We start from the raw sequence: 24708 nt of genomic DNA on the forward strand, positions 1-24708 counted from the left end.
AGGTTCTGTGAGGAGCAATTATAGCCCAGAATACAGAGCAATTGTGGGAGGAAGTTGACAGCTGTAATTGAAGAGCATTATATGATGTCAGTGGAGTGAAAAGGAGAGAAAAAAGTGAAATCCACAGCAGGATAGCAATGAAAGCCTTGTGTTTGATCATTTTGGTGTCCTGTATCTCCATCTAAAAAGAAGGACTCCATAGAAAACAGATTAGGATTGAATCCTGATCTTGCCCTTTACTAATGGTACCATTTGGGCAAATCGCCTACTGTTAGGCTTAGTTCCTTCCTCTGTGGAAACTAAGGTGGTAATGTTTTGCAAAATTGTCCCAAGGAGTAAATGAATTACATAAGTAAAAGAAGGTGGAGCTAACACTCCAAGACAGCAAAAGTATTTTCTGAGTTCTCATTGTGTAACAGGCAGTGTACTAGCCATAGAGGAGATAGAAATGAGACAATTCCTGATCTTCAGGAGAATAGAGGCTACGGGATGACACAGACATATACACAACTACTCGAGGTCAGAAGGCAAACCATTGATTTACCCTAAGAAAATCCAACTCATTTCAAAATATTTCTTTCAGGCAGTTTAAAGATCTGTCTGATCCCCTTTTATTATTGAAAAAGATCATTTCCATAATTACGTAAAAGTGGATTTATGTGCATATTTCATTCTTATCAAAATTATCATAAGTGCATTGATTCTTTAATAACAACTGTCATAACCACAAACCACTGTATTTGCAATGCCTTCCCAAATTCTAAGGATCTGGAAAAATCCCTTTTTAAAATTCAGTAGTTAAACTGAATTGTCAAGTAAAGCCAGTATTCTAAATTGTATCATATATAAGCACTAGTCATCTAAAATGAAATTTGGCCCCAAGAAAATCTAAGACCTGATTTAAGCATCTAAGGAACATGTCATTGGGGCCCTACCTGGCTGGGCCTGGGCCATTTACAGAACTTGAGACTTAGGACACAAGGTAAGCTCTTCCAAATAAGTGTGGCCCTTGAATTCCCAGCCAGAGATAAATTCTTTCCAAGACCCTGGTGCAGCCCATGCTGGTGTCAGCTCACTTTTTGACCTCCTGGTTCTCCCAAGAATTGTCATGAAGATCAGCTTCTTCATGCCCTACTTTCCTCATCCTTACCTTTTCATTGTGCTATTCTCTTCTGCCTTAAGTTGCACCCATTGCCACAGCCATTCCAAGCCAAACCCTACTAGTTTAGTAGGCTCATGTCTTTGTGAAAGTAGTGGAGTATGAGGCTAAGATAGATATCAAAGATTGCCCCAGATGTAAAGAAAAAAGATACTAGCCATAGGGCCTCAGAAAAGGAGGCTGCTTGGAGGAGGTGGAATTTGAGCGGAGCTTTGAAGAAACATTTTGATTTCAGAAGATGTAAGTGGCAAGGACTGGACAAGGTTCTCAAGTAATTTCTCTGGACCCACCGCTATAGGTGCAGTGAGGCCCTCTTCCTTGGTCCTTTCCAAATGGGAGAAGTTCTACTCCTGTTTTACTCTCCAGGGAATTCTATGCTTTCCACCACCTAGGGAAAGGGCTTTGGCTCTTTCTTTGCTTTTAGAGGAAAGCAGAATGCAGAATAGGTATCCACCATTGGGATGAGGGGGACAGTGTCTAACCTACTGCTTCAAAGCCCATATCTTCCCCTACTCACTCCAGATCGTTTCAGTGTCTAAAATCGTTTCAGTGTCTCTCTAGAAAGAGATTTCTTTGCATTTAAAAGCCTTTCTGGGGCTTCCCTGGTGGCGCAGTGGTTAAGAATCCACCTGCCAATGCAGGAGACACGGATTCGAGCCCTGCTCCGGGGAGATCCCACATGCTACGGGACAACTAAGCCCTTGCACCACAACTACTGAGCATGCGCTCTAGACCCCGTGAGCCACAACTACTGAAGCCCACAGGCTTAGAGCCCGGGCTCCACAACAAGAGAAACCACCTCAATGAGAAGCCCGCGCACCACAACGAACACCCAAAGCAGACAAAAAATTAAAAAAGAAAAAGCCTTTCTGTATTCTATAGAACACACTGATGTTCAAAAGTATTCAGGGAATAAATATTAATACATGGCTGAATACCTTATAGAAGAGTGTACCTTAAACCTTGACAGGTACTACTTCACTGATATTAATTTCACAAATAACTGAAAATAAGGTCATGTGGAAATTTTGAAAACTAAGGGTAATAAATTTTTCCCAGTAGCTTACAGTTTCAAAAAAACTTCCACATCCCTTATTTTATTTGATTGACATGACAACCCTGTATATATTAGCTTTTGCTACCTAAGAAACCACCCAGAATCTTAGTGGCTTAAAGACACAATCACTTATTTTCACAGACCAGGACTCAGTTGGGTGGCTCTGCTCATCTAAGCTGGGCTTGCACATTGGTCTAGGGGTTGACTGTGGGTCAGGGGATGTAGAATGACTCAGCTGGGAAAAGTAGGCTCTGCTCCACCTTGTGGAACCTGTGAGCTAGCTTGGGCATGATATGCTCATGGTGATGGTGGAAGCTCATGAAAGCAAGTAGAAACACACAAGGCCTCTTGAGAGCTAAGCTCAGAACTGTCATACTGTCACTTTTCTTTTTCATTTTTTTGACCAAAGTAAGTTATATGGCTGAACTCAGAGTCATGGGATGGGGAAATATCCTCTTCCCCTTTTGAGAGAAAAACTACAAATCACATGGCAAAGGGCATAGATTTAGGAATGGATAAAAAATTAGGGACCCTAGTACAATCTTTTCCAAACCCTACAAAATAAAAGGGCAAGAATTACTATCTTTATGCTCATTCTGTGTGCAGAGAACATGTCTCAGAAGTGAAGTGATTTTTCCATGGGATAGAACTAGGTCTTTTGACACCAAATGCTTTTCACTTCTACTGTACTACAGAAGTGAAAGACTGAATATGCAAATGGTCATTGGGTTGACCACATATAAAAATAGAACTCTGACCCACAACCTTGTCAGCAACCAGCCTGGGAAGCCAGACCACACCCTCTGCAGCAATTGGATGCAAAGCCGTCAGGACCCGGTCAATAGCTTCCAGCTTCCCTAATTCCCCCCCGTTGTCATTTTGGGTCCTGTGAGTCTTAAGCAATCAAACACTGACTAAATGCCACCATTAATGCAATCCAGAAGTGGAACCAGTCCATATGGATTGGCTCATCAACTGGTGGATATATTTTTAAAAATGTGATATATCATACAATGGCATACTCTGTGGCAATTGAAAGTAACAAACTACTGATGCATGCTAAGTAAAAGAAGCCAGACACAGCGTGCCACATACCACATGCTTCCATTTATATGACATTGTTAGAAAAGGCAAACTTGTAGAGACAGAAGCAGATCAGTGGTTGCTGGGGGCTAGCTGTTGGAATGGGGACTGACCACAATCTGGCATGAGAGACCTTTTTAGGAAGTGTTCACTTGGAACATTTAGAACATTTGGAAATGTTCTAAAATGGGTTGTGGTGATGGTTGCACAACTGTGTAAATTTACTAGAAATCATTTAACTGTGCACTTATAATGGGTGAATTTTATGGTATGTGTTTTATACCTCAATAAAGCTGTTTAAAAAGAAAACATAATGCCTTGGAAGAGAATAAAAACATATCATGGATGAAAAAGAAATGCTGTCAGGCGACTTGCCAGGGAACAAATGTTTGGCACAGCATTAGTTGCTCTGCTTTGTGGAAGCTGGGTACTAAAAAATTCCCTCTTGAATATAACTCCACTAGGGCTGGGAGTATGACTTTCTCAGGAGCCTCCTGCTTGACCCCATCGTCTCTTAGCTTTGGCAGCTTTCCACACACAGAATGTCAACGCTAGTAGGCATGTCAGGTAACTGGCCTTTGGAGTCCACTAGACTCAGGTTTGAACTCTGGCTCTGCCATTTATCAGACGTGTAACATGGGTACGTAATTTGGTTTCTTCAAACTTTGGTTCTCTACACATAGATTGGGACTAATAATTCTCATCTCACTGGGCAGTGATGAGGAGTATATGCGACTATTCCAATTATCTATTGCTACATAACAAACTACCCCAAACTTGATGGATAAAAACAACCATTTTATTACATCTGATTCTGTGGGTCAGAAATTCTAGAAGGGCTTGATTGGGTGGTCTCTGTCTTAATCTACATGGTATCAGCAGAGCAACTGGGGCTGGAGGATCTACTGCCAAGATGGCTCTTTCACTCACATGTCTGGTACCTCCATGATCCTTGTTTTCTCTCTCCACATGGCATGTCATCTGTGAGGGCCTCTCTGTGAGATTTGAGCTTTTCACAACATAGTGGTCTCAGGTAGCTGCACTTCTTACATGGTGGCTGGCTTCCATAGGCAGGAAGCAGAAGCTGCCAGGCAACTTGGGGCCCTACCTGCAATGGCACAGCATCAATTACACTCTATATTATTGGTCAGAGCAGCCACTTGGCCCACCCACCCAGATACAAGTAGACCCCACCCCTTGGTGGAGGTGGGATAAGAAGATCACATTTTTTACCAGAGCATGTGGGTTGGGCAATACCCATATATTTGTGGGCATATTTGGAAAATACAGTGTACCACAGAACCAATGACTACATAGTGCAGAAGTCGGCAAACTTTCACTCTAAGGGCCAGTTAGTAATTATTTTAGACTTTACAAGCCATGTGGTGTCTGTCGTGATTACTCAACCCTGCTGTGCAACCATGCTGCACAAAGGTAATCATAGACAGCACCTAAATGAGTAGTTATAGCTGTTTTCCAATAAAACTTTATTTATAAACCAGAGGGCAGGCCAGAGTGGTCCATGGGCCATCATTTGTAACCTCTGATGTAATGCATGATATGCAGTAAGTGCTCAGTTATAGTAGAGCCTATTATTGTCATTGTTATTAAGAGGCTTTGGAAATCACCCAATTCGCTCCTCACCTCTCCTATTGATAAATATAACCTGACTTAGCCAACATTCTCAGTTTGGTGCCGCCGGCCACCTAGATGATCCCTCTTTTCACTTTACTCCATAACTTGCACCTACACTTCAGTAAGTACCATCCTTCAGCCTCTCCCTATCTCACTGCTAGAGGACCACAGGTTTGGTAGGGAGGGCCTGAAGCCCATAAAATACGGTCAGGCCCTCTTTAAGAAAAAGGATACAAAATTAGGAGCAAAAGTGAATATTTATTTGGATGGAAAAAAGAAAGCACAACAAATAACAGATTGTAAAATGCTGACAGATACCACAAAAATCCAGAAAAATGACATAGCCTCATGTCTCTATAATACTTTTCCCTAAAACATTTTTTTTGGCTGAGTGGGGTCTTCGTTACTATGTGTGGGCTTTCTCTAGTTGCTGCAAGTGGGGATACACTTCGTTGCGGTGGCAGGCTTCTCGTTGCGGTGGCGGTGGCTTCTCTTGTTGCGGAGCATGGTTTCTAGGTGCACGGGCTTCAGTAGTTGTGGCTCTTGGGCTCTAGAGCACAGGCTCAGTAGTTGTGGCGCACGGGCTTAGTTGCCCTGCCGCATGTGGGATCTTCCGGACCGGGGCTCGAAGCCATGTCCCCTGCATTGGCAGGTGGATTCTTAACCACTGTGCCACGAAAGAAGTCCCTCTCTTCTTCTTAATGAATTACTTCCTTTGGTAATTTTTGTTTTTGTTACAATTTTCCTTTCAATATGAGAAAATTTCTGGCGATTTCCTTGCTTGTCTTGATCACTGTTATTCTGTGTTCCCTTAATTTTTTAAAAGTCCTTGAATTTTTATTATGAAAACATTCAAACAATCAAAAATTTGAAAAGATGTTGCAATAAATATCCACCAATTTTTATCTGAATTTTCCTTCAATTCTTCAATAAATAATTTTCAAAGGAAAATAAAGTACCCTTTATGTATGTCCAAATCAGTAGTCAGTAAATTCTCACTTGATTTACTGAAATGTTCCAATATGTTTTTCAAATTGCAATTAATATGGTGTATTTAAATGTTACCAACTCTTCATAAAATTATGCATTTTATCCATGTTCAAGATGTGAAATACATCAGTGTGGTCCATTCAGTCCAGGCTAAATGTATCTCCAATTCAATTTCCTCATAGCTGGACTTCCAAAAAGCCTACAGCCTATCTGATGCCATCTGACACTAGTAAATTTGAGATGAACACAGATTTAGAGTGGAAAAAGATTGTGATCTTAACTCGATGTAATTAAATTACCTTAATTTGGAAAATTAACAAGAACAAATGAATACATTGCTAACTTCTATCCCCATGCCCATTTTTTTTTTCTTTTTTAAGAGAGAGCAGGAAAGACAAACATTGTAATACAGCAAAAATTGTGGCTGGGGATCAGCAGTCTCTTCTACTAACTGGACTATGAGACTCTGTACATCTCTTCTCCTCTCTGAGCCTGGCTCTGTCTCCAACTCAGTAAGAATTTACCTTAGCCCAGTTATGAGTGTAAAAATATAAGGACTGAAGAGGAATACAAATACCCAGGCCAAAATTATGAGAAATATTTGATTGAAGTGGTTCCCTTGGGTTTTCATTCTTTGGGGTTGTTTTTCTCCAAACTTCATCTTTCTTCAAAGCAAAGGACCAGAAGATCTTTACAAAGTCTCCATTTTCTGGATCATAAATATACTCAAAACATACCCTTTAGCTAGAAATATACTATCTCAGAAGTTAAAAAAAAAAAATTCACATAATTTCCTACACAATGCCTCCAGAGAATCTTTTGCAGAAAGACAATTGATTTCCACCAACACACTCATTAATTTTTATGACACCCTCCCTAAGTTTTGCAAACAAATGAAGTTATTAATATTTGAAGACAGTAGGCAGTATTTTCTGGGCTATTTCATTAAAAAGGCTCCACTATCAACCAAAGACAAGGAAGGGGGGTCTAGACCCAAAATCTAGCATTAGAGCTAGGCTGATAAAAAGCCAGGGCTCTGCCACTGTGAAGGGTAATTGAGGTTTGGAAACATTGGAGGCATCAAACTGGTTTTCAAAATTCATGTTTCTCAATCCCATGTGAACAGAAAGGAATATACACAGGAGTAGGCAAAGGAGATGGAATTCCAGGCCTGAATCTGAAGTATGACCTGGGTGGGGTGAGATTGGTTTCTACATTTCTAAAATAGAAACAACAATCTCTCCTTCCAGAAAACAATTGTAAGAAGGACCAAGCTATAAAAAAAATTTTTTTAAACTATAGAGCTGTATTGAAATATGAGTAATTATTGCTTTTAAAATGGCCATTTCTTTAGACAACTTTTTAAGTTACTATCAAATTGCCCAGCTTTTTAGTGAAAAGGAAGCCTAAGTAATAAACAAGCAGTTGTCTTTAAGGAAATGATGGGCTGAGTTGCTCAGCTTTCCCCATACACTCAATGGGGATTGTTTAAAGATCACTTTCATAGTAGAACCTTAGGCGGGTTCCTTCTACCTTCTGCCTCAGTTTCCCCTGCTGAAAAAGGAAAATGTGCCTCTGTGAACTTTAAGCTTCATTTCAGCTCAGGTATTCCACAATTCCAAGTTAAACAAGGTCAAAGTGATTTCTTCGCCTCTTTCACCATTTCTGGGAACTTCTCTGAGAGCTAGGGCTATGGTCTTTCTCAGTACAGCCTGAGAATGGAAGAGGGGGTCCCCCTCTGAACTCAGCTGTGGGGCAGCCCTGTATGACCAAGCACCCAGGGAGGGATAACACTCAGGAGCCATGCTGACAACGGGTTTCATTATGAACACTGAGATGCCCTCACTAATAAACTTCAGCACACTATTCTGCAAACACATTCACTTTCTTGTGATTTCTGGGAATAACTCTGGGCTCAGCTCTGTGGGAGAAGAAACAAAGAAACATACTAGTTCATCTGGCCTTAAGGGACAAGACTCTCACCCAGGATACTTAGAGGTTCTGCATGACAGACATTCTGTAGAGAAGAGAGATCCCAAGGAAGTCTGAGCTGGGGGCAGTAAACAAGGCCCAGTGCAAATGGAAAGACCCCCCATGGGAGGTAAGCTTTGAGCTAGGGCTTGAAGGGTGGGTGGTGTTTAGACTTAGACAAGAAAGAGAATTCCAGGAGTCACAATAAGGCAATAACCAGCAGATCAGTTGTGCAGCACACAACCCCAGAAACAATGCCCCAGATTCTCAGGAATCTCTTTAAGTTTTGCCCCAGACTCTTGATTCCCAGCATCCTCCTTTGTGCTGGTATCTTTGTTCCTCTCCCATTGCTTCATAGCATATTCTGCTACCTTACCCAGCTCTTTCAGATAACGTTTCCATTGGATTGTCTGCCTAACTCATGATTCAGTCTTCATCCCTGGATTTTGTGTGACTTAAACAAATGGGAAATTTATTGGCTCCTATAAGAAAGTCCAGCAGTAAGGCAAACCTTAGAGTGCATATAAGCCTGTGGCCCTGGCTCTCCCTTCCTCTGAGTTTTCATCCTCAACCTACTAGTGAGGCAGCTGTGGACATTCCAGACTTCAAACATGGGCATGGTTTGTCCAGAAAATATACGAGGGTCACTTTTTGGAAATTTTATTTAAAAAGTGAGGAAGGATTTCCCAGAAGCCCTCTGCAAACTTCTCCTTGCATCTTATTGACCAACTTTGTGTCGACGTTCTTTTATGAATCAGTCACTGTCCAGGGTATGTGATTTCCCTTGGATAAATCAGGCCTTGGGGTTGGGGATGAAGCAAGTGAGCTTTGCAAGAGAAAGGTAAATACCTGAAAAAAAGTGATGCTCTTTAAGATAGAAAGGAGCTCCGAAGACCTGTACAAAATCAAAGACTTTTAAAGACAGAAGGGAGCAGGACATGGAAGTTAAACTAGCAAAGAACGAATTGGCTGTGGCGAGGTCACCTTCCTTTAGGAGCCAGCAGGGGTCTATCAGGCAGATTTCTTCACTGGTACTGACCAGTGAAGGTGATTCCAGATTGACTAGTTTAAGATTCCATTCCTGGGAAAGGCTGAAACTGTAATTAAGTTAGGTATTAGGTCTTGGTTTATTGATCTGGGGCCTAGCACAAGTGACTCCATTCTGGGCTTGTGGTCCCTTTTTTTTTTTTTTTTTTAACACTAACCATAAGAAATTCATTCTTAAAATGTTTTTTCTTTTTATCTAGAGGATAAAAAGAATACAAAAGCAAGCCTCAAAATCAGGGCCTGGGGGAAGATGATTCATCCCCATCATGTTATCTTTTGAATGGTTAATAGCTACCCCTTATCTACCTGAATTCCATTTCAGACAAACAAAGTAATTTTGAAAAAGGCAATCTTAAAGAGACACTGGCAAGTCTGATGAACTCTGGTAATGAAATTATTCCGATCTCTGCCACCCACAAAGATCTGGAAGGAGCAAAAGGATGGATGTTTGTGTAGATGACTTGTCATTGTTGGTGAGCAGCTCAGTGTTACTTGTCTCAGGCTTCCAAATCTTTTGGCAAATAGTAACTCACTTATACTCAGAGCCCTCCCAAAAGGAAGGACATTAGCATTAACTCTAATGAAGAGCCAAGAAATTAGAGTTACCCTAAAGCCAAAAAATCAATGCCACCTTTGCAAATCCACCTGAGGCTTCCTAGGTTCTATATGCAAGTTCTCAGTCCTATCTTGGAAAAAAAACTATTACAGAATCCTTGAATTTAAGAAGTGGAAGAACTTTAATGGATACCTGTGCCAAGTGAGTACATTCAGTCTTAAATCCCTTTAGGTAACATCTCCACCAAGATGTCACTGAGCCTCACTGGAACACATCTAATGAAGTTTCCAATAGAGAATATGCAGAAAAGGATCCTAGAGACAGTCAAGTATAAGGACTGAGTGTGTGTGTGGGTGGGGGAGGGTGATTAAGGATTACTGTAAGACACTGGAGGGAAAGAGAGTATTGAGATCATACCTTGTGTTTGGGAAATATGGGGACAAGGAAGTAGTCTGGGCGTCCTCACAGGTCAGTGTTTCATACGCAACACCTTAAGTGAGTGGATGGGTGGGGCAGACCAGAGTAGGGAATATACTTCTTCCATTCACAATTTCGCTTTTGTACATCTGGGTCTTTCTGGATTGTGTGGCAAGGACAACAACACAGGGTTGAGTATAAAGAGACTTCAGATGTCATCCTACATCTGCTAGCAAACACCAGTGTTATTTTGGACAGGTTTTTAAAAATTACCTGAAACTTGGAAATAGGCAAAAGAAATCATTGAGTGTTCTTTCAATGCAGACTTTGAATTTATTGGATGACTTTACTTCACTATAAGGCAAAGGTTCATTAGGAAAATTTTGTTCAGTGAAGATGCAAATAATTTCTTCCCAGTGGAACTAATAGCCTGAAAGTTTACAGTTTATGATCCGGTTAAACATAAGCCAGTTTTTGGATAGCTTGTAAGTCAGCAAGCCATTAAATTGCTTATACATACCTAGCTTCTCAAATGTTCTCTGTGCCGGTTTTAAATCTTACTGCTTTCCTCATTAATTAATGAGCTCAGTAAAATCTTTGAAACCTGTTCATTTAACACCTATATGAGAGACGTGATTTTACCTTTTCGAAAATTATACTCTAACAGGCAATCTTATGTCTCTAAAGACTTGGTTTTCTTCTCTGTTAAAAAATACATTAGGACTAGAGGGTTTCTAAGAGCCCACTCTAAGGTATCTGAGCCACTAAGCCATCTGGAACCCTCTTTCCCAGCTTCCCAGGGTCTCTGGAGAAAGAACCACACTAACTCTCTAGAGCTGGAATCAGTGCCTGCCAGCACTGCTCCCAGACATCCAGCCCCCAGAGAGGTGGTCAGTTCACACCAGAATGCTGCTTGCTTGCAGCAATTCTAAGATTATTTGGAAGTTTCCAGGAGCCAAACTGTGTTGTTTCACCCAGTTTACTCCGTTCCCCTGCCTTTGTCTCCTCCAGCCATTCCCTACTTCCCACTATAAACCTCAGAAATTCCTAGTTCCACACTGCAAGCTTTTAGTTTAATCCCAAGGGTAAGGCTTTCACCCCTGAGTGTTCATCTCTTTGACATCCCTAAGTGAAAATTGATGACATTTGGCCTCTGCTGAGGGACGAGGGATCAAACAGCTATTCCCTTCCCTCCCACTGCTGCAAAGAGGTGGGTCAGGATTCTTCTCTAAACCCGCTTCTGGCTCTGACATCTGATGAATCTGTCCTTCCAAACCTCCAGAGTCTTCCCTCCCTGTGACTTCTTGGCCTGAGGATGTTCAGACATAATGCACAAGCTGAAAGTGCCTTGAATTAACCAGGGGTGAAGATGTAAAGGATAGATGGTAGCACAGAACAAGAAAAGCAGGTCAAGAAAGGTCAGTGGATGCATTTAGCATTCCTTGAAATCCATAGCTTTTGGCCCTGGACTCTCATTAATGAAAAACTTTTCCATTTTAGGGGATGACTGATTTTGTTAACAGGAGTTTTTTGCTGAGTCCTCTCATGTCAGATCTCTGTTTGGCTGAGAATTATCTCTGTGCTTTCAGTGTTCATAAAAAATATATATATATATATATATATATATATACACACACACACACACACACACACACACACACACACACACACACACACACACACTTGTTTCTGATCCCAGTTTGGCTGCCTGGCCTGACTGATAATACTTCCTCATGGCTTGGTTAGATGCTGCTGAATTTCTCTCCATTTCTTTCTTCCCTCCAGTAACATCCCAATCCATTATTGCATAATTCAAGTTAATTACCAAGCATGGAGGTAGAGTAATGCTTCCTGGGCTGTATAGGAGTGGAAAGATTTCCCTTTCTTTCCTTCTAGGTTTTTGGCTGGTCTAATAATTAAATTGATATAAGACAGATTCACAGGAGAATGTCAAATAAAAGTATAACATGTATACCTTCATGTATACGTGGGAGAGACCCAGGGAAACCGAGTAACTCCCCAAGATGGTCAGAATCATCATGTTAAATATTCAGCTAAAGACAAAAGAAGATGTTGAGGGTGAGGAGTCAGTTATGGAAGGTGACCAGGAAAACATAGTAAACAAGAGTAAGGTTGTTATACAGATTGAAGTCCTTACCTTCTCCATTGCAAAGAGTTTCTAGAGATTTAGAATCATCCTTCTCTTCCTGATACAGAGAGGGAGACACTCTCACACATGGAGATTTCCCTTATAAATATAAATGTCTCTTACAAAAGGGTAACTTCTACTCAGTTCGCAGAGCTTCTCCTCTGTCTGCTGTTTCTTAAAAATAGCCAGCTTAAAATAATCCTTATGCTGAAGAGCCATGTTTTAGGATAACAAATTCTGCTCCTCTTCAGTCCTGCCTTTGAAACTTCAAACAAGAAGTTTCACAGCCCAGAAGCTAAGTTGATAGATTGCTTCATATCTCATTAAACCAATCTCCGTCTTGAGAATAGGTCAGTTCAGTTAAATGGTCGTGTCTCGTTTCAAGAGGTTGTCTTGTATTTGAGCTCCCCAAATTAGGCCTATATTGTGTGAGAAATCAGGTATTTAATAAGTCATTTCTATGGAAACAAAATAAAAACAAAGCTTAATGATTGCAGCAGACTGAAAACCCAGTCTGAGTTCTGAGGGCAGTCAGTCAAGAAGATTTCTAGAGAATACTCTAGATGTTGGGGTCAAAGCATCTTCTGTAGTTGGAATGTCTCTATTGATGTCATCATGTGTTCAAGTAAACTTTCTGAGTGGTGCACACAGCAGCAGACACAAAGATGGCCTACACATAAGCTGTTGTGGTGGTTTCTCTGAAGTTTGTATCAAGTCGTTCACATTCAGTTTGCAGGGTTTCAGGGAATAGTGCAGCTTTTGTTCTTAGTGATTCCAAGTCAAAAGGGTAAGAGAAAATTGGAAACATTAGTTTGGGGTGTTATAGCCAGATATTGGAGGAAACTAGAAGAATTCAGGATTCAGTCCAGTTTACAGGTAAATAACAAAACCTCAAAGACAATTAACAGTACTAGAATCTAATATCCACAAAGGTGTGTTACTGAAACCTACTTTATCTCTCTAAAATGACCCTCATTTCTATAAAAGAGAGCCAAATTAGGTCTAATTTTTTTGCAAAATACATCTAGTTCCAAAAAATTGACCTGATTATTTACATAAGTGCAGCAAGAATAGTGATTGATCATAGAGGCTCTTTTAAATCTGTTTGCTGGAACTTTTCTTAAGAAATATCAGTTTGAACTTTTAAAAGCCTCTTAAGGCCAGGAAGCCAAGCCAAGGACTTACCCTCAGAAATTTCCTGCAATACATATAGATTTGGGTGAGTTCATCTCTTCTCAAGGTCCCCAGAGTATCTTGAGGCTCTTGTACCTACCAGGAAGTGACCTTCCTTAGTCACCTGATTAGGTTGCTGGGAACCTTGTAAGCAAGGGCAGGGCAGTATTTCCAAGGGGTTTTATTGGCTTCATAAAGTCAACCTTAGTTCCTTTAAGTTTTCTGGTTATATCTGAGTCTATGCACATTCTCAAACCTAACATCCTAGTCAAAGCCTTGATAATATAACCAGTGTTTTCAACTGTGTCCTGTTATAAGAACAGATTCTTATTGAACTTATGCAAATAAATATATTACCATGAAAATAAGAATACTCATTGAGAGTTTATGAATTATAGAAGGATCAAGAAGGGAGAAAAAGATAAATAAGTCATCTTTGTTGATAGCTTAAGAGAAAAGAGGGAGGGTTTCCCTCAAATCTGGAAAAACTAAAACATTTTTAAAAATCAGCAGTGTTTCAAATAAAAATCATAAAATTATAATCATCCTCATCAGTTCATTCAGTCCCACGTTATTAATCCTTGTTCTGCTTGAATCCAGTTTTTCCATGAGTTCTGGAAATTCCTACCCAGTTCAGTTTTATGATCTTAAAGTTATCAGAAACCTGTATTCTAGAGTACTTGTTTGAGCCCACTCCATGAATCTCTCTGAAAATGAAACATATTTGCAAAAGCATAAAAGTAAAAGTGTAACTCTCTGTAAATGACAAAGACTTTAAAATGGCCATGGTTAAAGACCTCATGAGAGTTCATTATAATGCAGTTGACAAGGAAATGTGCTTATTTCTGTAACACACAACACTTCAAGATAATAATTAGAATTAAAAGTGATAACATACCAGGACATATCAGATTTTATACAATTTCTAGAACACATATAAATAACATGTAGCCACACAAATATAATCTAAGAAGGTTTAGCATCATTTATTTGGCAATGCTTCTCACATAATCCAACATATCAAACAAGCCTAATTAGTTCATCATCTCTCCTCTATAAAGAGAGAGAACAAATATTATATGGTAGCACTTATATGTGGAATCTAAAAAATTAATACAAACGAATCTGTATACAAAACAGAAACAGAGTAACAGAGATAGAAAACAAACTTATGGTTACCAAAGGGGAGAGGGGGTGATGGAGGGATAAATTAGGTATTTGGGATTAGCAGATACAAACTATTATATATAAAATAGATGAACAACAAGGTCCTACTGTATAGCACAGGGAACTATATTGAACATCCTGTAATAAACCATAATGGAAAAAAATACGAAAAAGAATATATGTATATAATTAAATCACTCTTCTGTTCCCCAGAAACTAACATAGCATTGTAAAACAATTATACTTCAATTTTTTTTTTAAAAAAAGGAGAGAGAACAAATCTTTTGAGATGTTCCAGGGGCCCTCTGGGAAATCCCCAAATTAGTTCGAGGTCAAAAAGACTTTATTTAGAATTTAATTTTGGGAAGTTTGTGAAAAATATCAAAAGGTTTGGATACTTGACTAAATAGGATCCCAGATTATTAATAAACAATACTTAATAATCTATGTGACAAAGTGACAGTAAAGTGTTTCAAAGGCAAATATAGAATGTTACATAGTTGTTAACAAAACTTCACTCTTAATATTGAGAAGATTCATTTTTCTTAAGTTACCAAAGACCTGATTAAGATGACATGAAGCACAGGAAATTATTTTGATAAAACACAGAACTTCTGTTTTTTAGGAAGGTTATTTAATAGGTAAAGAAAAACCTTTCACAGTCTCTTATCAGGAGCAGACCAACAGTCCAATAAAACTTTGTCTTTTCAGTATATGAAAAAAAAATCAAGTTTTAGTTTTATATAAGTACACTATTAATATTAAGGCTTATTTAAGAAACACTTTTAATAACAATTCAATTTTAGCCAGCTTGATTAGACAAGGTAAAATTTCCCATGCTCATGCTTAATTTCCCTCTCTCTCTATAGTTATAGATATGTCCATAATTTGTCCTCTATTTTTCTGTTGTCCTCTTCTCAATTCTGAAATAATCAGTATTACTTTAGGACAAATTTACTTTCTTTTCCATTAACAAAAATGCATCTCCATATCTCATACCTTTTCTTAGCCAAAAACACGTCTTACTTTCCTTGCATACAGAATTTTTCCCCTTATTATTTCTAGTAGTTTACATATACAGTTGACGCTTGAACAACATGGGTTTGAACAGCATGGGTCCACTTATATGCAGATTTTTTTTCAATAAATATGTACTACAGTACTATATGATCTGAGTTGGTCATTCCATTGGAGGAACCCCCTTCCCCGATTTCAGTATATGTATTTTTTTCTCTCTCTTGAGCTGATCAGTTTTCCTAATGAGGAACTGTCCATTCTTTGTGTATTTGAGGGGAGGGTTAGTAGGATATAATGCTGGCTCCTAGATTTGGTAGTGGGCTAAGGGAGTGCCTCTAGTCAGTATGTAGACTTTCTGATTGCTGGTTGGTACTCCCTCCCTGAACTATGCACAAGTTCCTAAACCCAGAGTCCCTCTGGGTCAATGTCTTCAGAGAATAAACCTCCATTCCTCACCCTGGAATGAGTTAAGAGTGGGTACAAGGCTGCATTGGAGTGGGGAAATGGAACTTTTTCTAAAGGCTTTCGACCAATCCTTCCACTTCAGGCTTCCTAACACCCACCTTCAGAGCTACTTGTTGCCTACAGTTTTTGAACTTTTATGAAATTGTGCCACATCAATTGCCTTGCACCTTGGTTTTCCTTTGCCTAACTTGTATTCCAGATCTCTCTGCAAGTCAGTAACCCATCACTAATCCATCTGTTTTGTAGCTTCCACCCATGCTCTTTGCCTTGTGAATTGATGCTTTTTCCCCCCTTTTACTGTCACGCAGTGGGATTTCAAGAGCGATCAGAAGGAAATGCATGTGTTCAATCCTCTATGTTTAATTAGAAGTCATTAACCTATTTTACAGATGGAGAAACTGAGGTTCAGGGAGGGATAATGACCTGCACCAGTCATATCTCATAACCAAGACAGAAATAAAGTCTCTAGTCCTCATGTGTATGTTCTTTATGAAAGAAGCAAAAAGGTATGAAAACAGAAGGAATGCAGACATTTAGTAAAGTGGTTTGGGGATGGGGGCATATATAAATGGAGAGTGCTGATGGGAGTGGCCTGAGAGGCAATGAAAAGAGATGGCCAGAAAAAAAGGAAGTGTTTTCATCCTTGGGTTTTCTGCCATCTTGCCTTTCATTGTCTTCAAATTCCTTCAAGATATTTATTGTCTACAAGAACCCCTCTCTGTGTTTACCACTCTCCTATTTCAAGCCAGAATCCTAACTGGTTCTATCCTATACTCCGTTCTTTTCCAGAAAGATATAATATTTTTAAACTGTTATTCTACTCAAATTGCCCATATTCTCAAATGCTTGCAATGACTCCCCACTGCCTATGAGGTAAAATCCAAATCTCCTCATTATTTCAATAATCCAAGTCCCTGAACTGTTTGGGGAGAGGGGTTGATAGGAAAACCTAGTGGCAAGAGATGGGAGCAACTTGACAAAAGAAGGGATAATAAGCATTGGTGAAAAGGAGGAGAAGTTAAAATGACTCTAAGGTGATAAGCTTGAGTGACTAGGGCAGATTTGAACAAGAAAGTCAGAGATGCTGATGAGCTTGATTTTGAATGTGGGAAGGTAGAGGTGGTAGTACGAGAACCATGTAGAAATGCCTAGCAGACAGATGGAAAGAGAGACTGAAAGATGAAGCTATGCATCACAAGATCTCAGGACTGGCACGTTCTTACATGATTCCCAATCCAATGCTAGAAGGAGTGAGAGAATATGATAGCTCCAAGGGTCACCAAACTACTTAAGCCCACCCAAATACCTCCATTCTAAATAGATTCCCTTTGATTTGATGATGCTTTAGAAAATCTCTTTAGGATGGGGATATTTGGGTGGGTTTATGTAGGAGAGAAAAAAGAACAAGAGGGGATGTGTATGTCAGTATTTCTAATCTATACTCTTTTTGGTTGTTGTTAAAGCTAAAGCATACCCAAAACATAGCTGCCTGATCCCTGCAGTGATACTGATAACTGTATTAATTTCCTGTTGCTGCTGTAACAAATTACCATGAATTTAGTGCCTTAAAACAACATAAATTTACTTTCTCGTGGTTTTGGAGGTTAGAAGTCTAATATCAGACTCACTTGGCTAAAGTCATATGTCAGCAGAGCTGGTTCCTTCTGGGGGCTCTAGGGAAGAATATATTTCTTTGCCATTATGAGCTTCTAAAGGCTGCTTGCACTCCTTGGCTTGTGACCCCTTCCTCCACCTTCAGAGCACATCACTTCAACCTCTGGTTCTATAGTTAACTTTCCTTTTTCTGACGTTGACCCTCTTGCCTCCCTCCTTTAAAAACCCATGTGATTATATTTGGCCCATTGGGATAACACAAGATAATCTCCTCATCTCAAGATCCTTAAATTAGTCGCATCTGAAAAGTCCCTTTAGCCATGTAAAGTAACATATTAGGACATGGGCATTTTGGGGGAACCATTATTCAGCCTACTACAATAACTTTCTGATGAAACTCAGGACCCTCAGTTCTTGTCAAGATATGGTCTCTATATATTGATATCAATGAATGAGTGAATGCATGAGTAAAAATCTTTTAATGATTTAACATATTTATTAATCTGCCAGGTCATGTTTTAAACTATCTGCAAAAGAGGTCCAGGAACCAGTTCTTATTCTATAAATTTGACCCTGCATTGGTCCCAAAGCAAATTCTGTCATATTAAAATGGCAGCCAGTTCATTGATTACCATGGAATTAAGACAAGAGAAGACAAGTCTTTTTTCATCGTTCTACTTATAGGTATTTACATAGAAAAAAGGTAAACAGAGCAACAACACAGACATAGCCCCAATTGAACCGCTGCTCCTGGTTCAAGGAATTATTTGGTAACGTTGAAGGAGGTAATCTGAAAGAGCTGTCTCGAGCAGACCCTCTAGGTGAGCACCTCTCCTGCCTGCCCCAGGGAGCTTGACTTTCACTGAAGTTCCTACATGTAGCCGTGGGGCCTGTTCCCCGTGTGGGCTGTGAGTTTGACCCCAGTGGTGAGGGGCCTGCCCTCCTTGTAGCCTGAGTGTCTGACCTTGATGTGGCCCTTGGGATTGTCCCCCGTGTGGGCTGTGGGTCTGTCACCTTTGTGGCCTGACGACCTGCCCCTTGGGTGGCTTGTGCGTCCTGTGTCAACTGCTGGCCTGACATCTTTATAGCCTGAGAAGATGTCAGCCGGGGGGTCTGTGGTCCTGTCCCCAGTGTGGATTGTGAACGTGCCAACCCTTTAGGTAATGGACCTATTGCTTGTCTGGGCCGTGGGTCTGTCCACCCTGGGGGAAGTGATCCTGCTACTCGGATGGGCTGTGGGCCTGTTCCCCGTGCAGCCTGCCAGTATGCCCCTGGTGTGAGCAGTCGGCCTGTCTCCCGTTTGAGCTGAGGGCCTGCCCCAGGCCCTTGGATCCCAGCAGTGGCATGGCTGGGCCCTGGGCCTTTATGGGTGCAGGAATACCCACTTCCCTGAGTCTCCTTTGCCTCAGCTGACTGGTTCCTAGCTTGGTTTTGGCCACACATGTCACCAGGGTGAGGAGAGGAGCTCCCAGTCTTCATGTAGGAGAGAGAGGATTTGGCTGGATCTGTCATGCAGTTATGTAAGTTCTGTATACAGAAGCCCAGAGCACATGCCTCACAATTGACCGTATCATGGTGCCCATCCAAAGGCACCTCCTGGATCACTGGTATCTCCAAAACCTTCTTGGTGCCATTTCTGTAGAATCTCTCCAGAATACGCTGCACCAGGTTGTTCAGAATCCTCTTGGTGCTATCCAGGGAGAACTCAGGCTTCTCAAATTGAGACTGGGAACACTTCCGGCACCTCTGACCAAAGAGCCGCACAAGCACCTTTCCCTGGGACTTCTGGTGCTCCAGGTACATGTGAAATAGGATCTGCACTTGGGCGGAAGCCCAGCTTCGACGGCATGAGGAACAACAGAACCTACAGACAGAAGATCATCGTGCCCTCAGCTGATTGTTGACCGAGGCCAGGGAAATGGGCCTGGCCTCGGTCTCTAAGAACCCTTTCAACTTGAAAAAGTGTATGTGATATTGCCAATTTGACAAGAATGAGAGGGACTGCATTTCTAGTAAAGCTTTCTCCTGTGGCCCATTGAACTCCCACCTATATGTGGTACCAAGTCTGCCTCTGCCAGTAAAACACCTCTGGATGTCTCAGAGGGAAAAACATTTCTGCCATTTGCCAGTGAAATTTGGTCTTCACAAGGTCATGGAAAACTCTTATAAAGTACCTATTTTGAGGCAGTGTTTTACAATGTTATCCCATTTTATCTTTAAAGCAGTCTTCTGAGGTAGGCATTACTGAGCCCAATATGCAGATAAGGAAACTGAATCATAAAACAATACACAACTTGCTTAAGGACACACAAAGTTAAGTGGTAGAGCCATGTTTCCAATCCCAACATTATCTACCTACTATACCACATTACCTCTATTGAGCAATGTGGTTAGCTTTGTACCTGACTTAGGACCTGGAACCATAATACTTGGGTTGGAGACTCAAGTCCATAGTTTACAGCAGGGGGACTTTGGAAAAAGCACTACTCTAAGCCTCAATTTTTACATCCATAAAATATTAAAGGGAAAAATATTCAAGGGTTATATTGTCAACATTAAATGAGACAATATATGTGAAAGCATTTTGTAAACTACAAAGTGCTTTTCAAAAGCTGGTTGATATTTTTCTAAAACTATGCTGATCCGTTGCTTTTCCCAACTCAGAATGCCTATCAGGTCAATTCATCTGAACAAGAGAAGCACCTGTCCATTTGTGGCAGTGCCAAACTGATAAAAGACATCATGAGTCCCTCCAAGAGCTCTGGTTGGTGCAAAGAGAGACTCTTACATAGTTCACCAGGTTCCAAGCAGAACAGAATGACTGCTATGTGGGCTGTGGCCAATGGCTTGAAAACTGTTCTGTAGAGCCCCGGGAAGCTTCATGTAAACAATGGGTTCTGCAGCTAAAAATAATTATATATAAACATATATGTTCTGTAGTATGTAATATGTGAACATACGTTATTTATAAATGTATTACAAACATATATATATATATAGAGAGAGAGAGAGAGAGAAAGAGAGAAAGAGAAAGAAAGAAAGAGAGAACCATTCACTGTCTTACGGGAATGGAGAAGAAGGAACACTTACTGTCCCTAGGAAGACCAGGGTACTTGAGTTAGTCCTTGAGGGACAAGTAGGGAGGGAGGGAGGAAGAAAGGGCCTGCTGAACAGGCAGAACATCATAGACAAGGGTATAGAAGTCTGAAAATTTATGTCATGGCTAATAACCCATAAGGAATGGAACAGAGGACACCTGAGGCAGGATGGGGGCAGGCAGGGAAGCAGGATAACAGGTGAGGTGGAAAGTGAAGCGAAAGTCCCTGCATGCCATATAAAAAGAGAAGACTTGATTGTCCAAGTCAGCATTTCTCACCCTTCTGCATGGGCAAGGAAGCTGGTTCCTGCAACTTAGAGGCTCATTGGAAGTTAAAGAGGGAGACAGACAATAAGGGAGGGGCAGTACTTAGGGACGCAAAGAACCAGGTTTTCATTTCTTGCAGCATCAATCCCTCCTATTATCTTCAGGCCTTCAGTAAAGTAATGTTCAAAGCCATTGCTTGGCCTTAATCAATTCTTGGGGCTATAAAGGAAGGCCCCAGTCTTCCTAGGCTGGTACTGACCAGGACTAGGCTGGTAGGGCTGCTGCAGCCTGGGGAAGCCAGACAGGACTGATGGGGGAGAGCAGGTCTCTACATAGAAGCAGTCTGGAATAAATTGTGGTGAGAGAATAGGAGGGCAGATTTATGGTATTCCCTGGGGATTTCCAGAAATACTTAAGGAGAAAGCCTAGTAAAAGAAAACATTTCCTACCATTAAGCAAAATAGAGGCTTAGAGCCTTATCATTTCCATCTTAAAGAACACTGTGATTATAAAAGCATGAAGAGCCTGGTGACACATATTCTTTTAACAAGCTCTCAAAAGAATCATCAATGCTTAGCTGAACCTCTTGGCTCAGAAAGACCCACGGCTGGACAGACTCTCACATACCTGCCAAATGCTCTCTGCTGGTATTGCTTCCACCCTGGGGCTGCACAGTCTGGCTGAAGGTTCCCATCCATCTTCAGGGTCCATCTTGCCTGGGGTTTCTCCTGCCAGATCAGTTCTTGAAATGTCTGCTCCCATGTCCCAACATCCAAAACCATTCTCTTGCTCCGAGGCCTGGAGTCCATGTCGACAATAACTTTCAGTTTCCAGCAAGAAGAAAAAACAGTTTCAGTTTCTCCGTCAAGTTTCAGTTTCTCCGTCTGGACACACGTCACCTCCTTTTTTTTTTTTTAACATCTTTATTGGAGCATAGTTGCTTTACAATGGTGTGTTAGTTTCTGCTTTACAACAAAGTGAATCAGTTATACATATACATATATCCCCATATCTCTTCCCTCTTGCAACTCCCTCCCTCCCACCCTCCCTATCCCACCCCTCTAGGTGGTCACAAACCACCTAGCTGATCTCCCTGTGCTATGCGGCTGCTTCCCACTAGCTATCCACCCTACGTTTGGTAGTGTATATATGTACGTGCCACTCTCTCACTTTGTCCCAGCTTACCCTTCCCCCTCCCCATATCCTCAAGTCCATGCTCTAGTAGGTCTGTGTCTTTATTCCCGTCCTACCCCTAGGTTCTTCATGACCTTTTTTTTTTTTCTTAGATTCCATATATGTGTGTTAGCATACGGTATTTGTTTTTCTCCTTCTGACTTACTTCACTCTGTATGACAGACTCCAGGTTTGACTTTTGTTTCAGACTGTTTGAGTACACAGAGCAAGTTTTTGTTCTGAGGACAGGGGGCAGCAGGGATTTGCTAGTTTGTGAACAGGTCTTGCTAAGGGATGTCTGAGTACAAAACTCTGGTCTGGATTCTGGAGGCACCTATAAGTTAGTTTTTATTTTATTTTTCTCTTATTTTTGCACTAGGCAAAGCACTATGCTCGGCATTGGGACAAGTAACGTCGACTAAGCATAAGTTCCTACGCCCATAGATGCTCACGCCCTCGTGTAGACACTGGGTAGGGGGGGCCGGTACAGGGGAGCACATGTCCAAGGCTCCTTTCGTGCACCTGATGAGACCTCACCACAGTCCCTTAGGGGGGATTATTCCTGGTACTTTTCAGGTGAGTGGCACAGAGAGTGGAGGTCCCTTGTTCAAAGCCACCCGGTTGGTAAGCAACATAAGTGAGACTTGAACCCCGTCCTGTGAGATTCTAAACCTGTGATGTCTCCAGCCACCTCCCTCCCTGAGGAGAGCTCAGAGGGAGCTCAGAATGGTGTTTTGGGTTCCAGGTTGGCACTCTGGAGCCAGTGGGAAGAACCATCGTGAAACCCTGACCTAGTGATTTGGTCTACTGAGATATCCTGGGTCGTGAGGCAGGACTCTAGGCCAAATGAAAAGATTACTTAACTCTGCCTTTTGCTGTGTAAATTATCATGTAACGCAGTATACGAGCAAGTGTGGGAGCCATCCTTGGATGTCAGGATAGAGTTCCCATTCCTGGGGTGAGGGATTGGAACTAGATGACCTATAAAGTCACTTCTAACTCAAAAGAGTCTGAGATTCTAGAAAGTAAGCTCTGTCCCTCTGGAGTTGAAATTTAAATGGGGGAGGTAAGACAAGCAGGATGCTTACGTCCTTAGAAGCCCCTACAGTTATTGTGTCCCAGACAGGATAAGCCTAAGTCTTCTCATGCTTTCTGGATTTTAACATGTTCTATTTGGGAGGCAGAAACCCCCTCCCCTGTCCCCCTCTCCCAGGATATTCTGTTCTGTACAAACTCTCTCTGCTTTTATAACTTTACACATTGAGGGTGCTTATGTCTGCATAGACAATATAGGAAACTCTTGTCTGCACAGATAGTTGGAGGAACTTGGAATTAAACCCATGGGATATTAGAACTGGAAATCCCTTAGGAATCAACTTGTCCTCTTTTCTCTCTGATTATTATACATAAGAAAATAGAGACAAAGTGGAAAGAAGTCTCCTGCCCAAGGTCACACAGAAAATTATTGCCAGTAGAGGGCCAGAACCCAAACATCCCATGTCCTAGCTCTGAGCTCTGCTCACCTGCTCCAACCATGCCTAGGCTCTTTCCCCACCCTTGCTCTCCTACTTTCTGCTGGGTTTAAGAACCCAAGCCCACTCTTTTTGTCCTGTATCTTCAGAGCATCCCTGCCTCCTGACTCCTCAAATGGTCTTTTTTCCCAAAATGTAGCCTTGACTGATCCATTGCACTCCCTGCCATTTCCCTCTGCCTCTGCTTCATGTGCTTCCTTTGACACACACAACTGCTCTAGGCCAGCCTGGTCCAATGGACAGGGGCATGGGGAGACCAGGGGTATGTATTGAGATTTGAGGGCTGGAGGAAGCCCACTACCTTCCTCACCACATGACAAAAAAAAGAAGAAAGAGAAAGAAATTACAGCCCTTTAAAAACCCCATGGATCCACTGTAAGCCACTTGTTCCCTCGTACCAAGGCATTAGGATAATCAAATCATGGAACTTGTAGTTGGAAGAAACCTCATATATCATCTTGTGACCTCCCCCTCCCATGTCATTGGTAGCCAAGGTGTCAAAACGACTTACCCAAGTCACACAGGGTCGTGACGTCTAGGCTTTCATCAACAGTTGGTGCCTTATCATAGATTGGCTGAAGAGTTCATGAGAGACAGTCAGAAAAGAGGAAGGATCCTCAAAGGACACAAAGCACAGGTCAGTTCTGAAAAAGGAAAATTTAGATTCTCAGCAGTTTTGAGCTGGAATGAATCTACAGGGTCATCTAATCCTTGGATGGCACATGATGTCACTCCCCTATTCTTTTTCAAGGCAGACATTGCTAATCGATGATTGCACTCTTCTCTCTGGGTCTGGGCGTATCTTCAAAATCTCTTTCATCAGTGGTCTAGGCAGCCACTGCCAACTGATTGATAGATGACAATTTTTTTTGCCATTCCTGCAATAGTCCAGCTCCCTTATTTCACAAGTTGCAGAAACCAAAGCCAAGATAGATTTAATTTAACTAGGACTAAAGTACAGTTTTTGTAATCTTAGGCATGTACCCATTTTCAGAATATCACATGACCTGTTACAAATAAGTCTAGCACAAAGTTTAACACAAAGAGATGTGTTCTTCTTGGGGACATTTTAGGCAGAGGAAGAAAGGAGGGTAGACATTAGTGATAGGGATTGAGGGGGTGGGACTGAGAAAGGAGAT

At 41.3% G+C, this 24708-nt stretch overlaps 1 protein-coding gene across 1 annotated transcript; it reads right to left on the reverse strand.

Annotated features, from left to right (window-relative positions):
• Window positions 1-14217: 14217 nt before the first annotated feature.
• RTP4 (receptor transporter protein 4) lies at window positions 14218-24263 on the reverse strand. The gene is made up of 3 exons (XM_082838984.1): window positions 24081-24263; window positions 21492-21684; window positions 14218-19364 (listed from the first exon to the last, which is right to left on the reverse strand). Exons 2-3 carry the CDS (start codon window positions 21671-21673, stop codon window positions 18179-18181), a joined length of 1368 nt encoding a protein of 455 aa, XP_082695110.1. The 5' UTR covers window positions 21674-21684; window positions 24081-24263; the 3' UTR covers window positions 14218-18178.
• Window positions 24264-24708: the final 445 nt, after the last annotated feature.

This window comes from Leucopleurus acutus (genome assembly GCF_964270905.1).
Source record: "Leucopleurus acutus genome assembly, chromosome: 5".
NCBI classification, from domain to species: Eukaryota; Metazoa; Chordata; class Mammalia; order Artiodactyla; family Delphinidae; genus Leucopleurus; species Leucopleurus acutus.

What these genes read in the sequence shown, in the direction of transcription:
- RTP4 (XM_082838984.1), bottom strand. Translation starts at nt 21,673, where the DNA reads ATGGACTCCAGGCCTCGGAGCAAGAGAATGGTTTTGGATGTTGGGACA. An exon ending in CAGCAGAGAGCATTTGGCAG is followed by an intron (nt 19,365 to 21,491) that starts GTATGTGAGAGT and finishes TTCTGTCTGTAG; the next exon opens with GTTCTGTTGTTCCTCATGCC.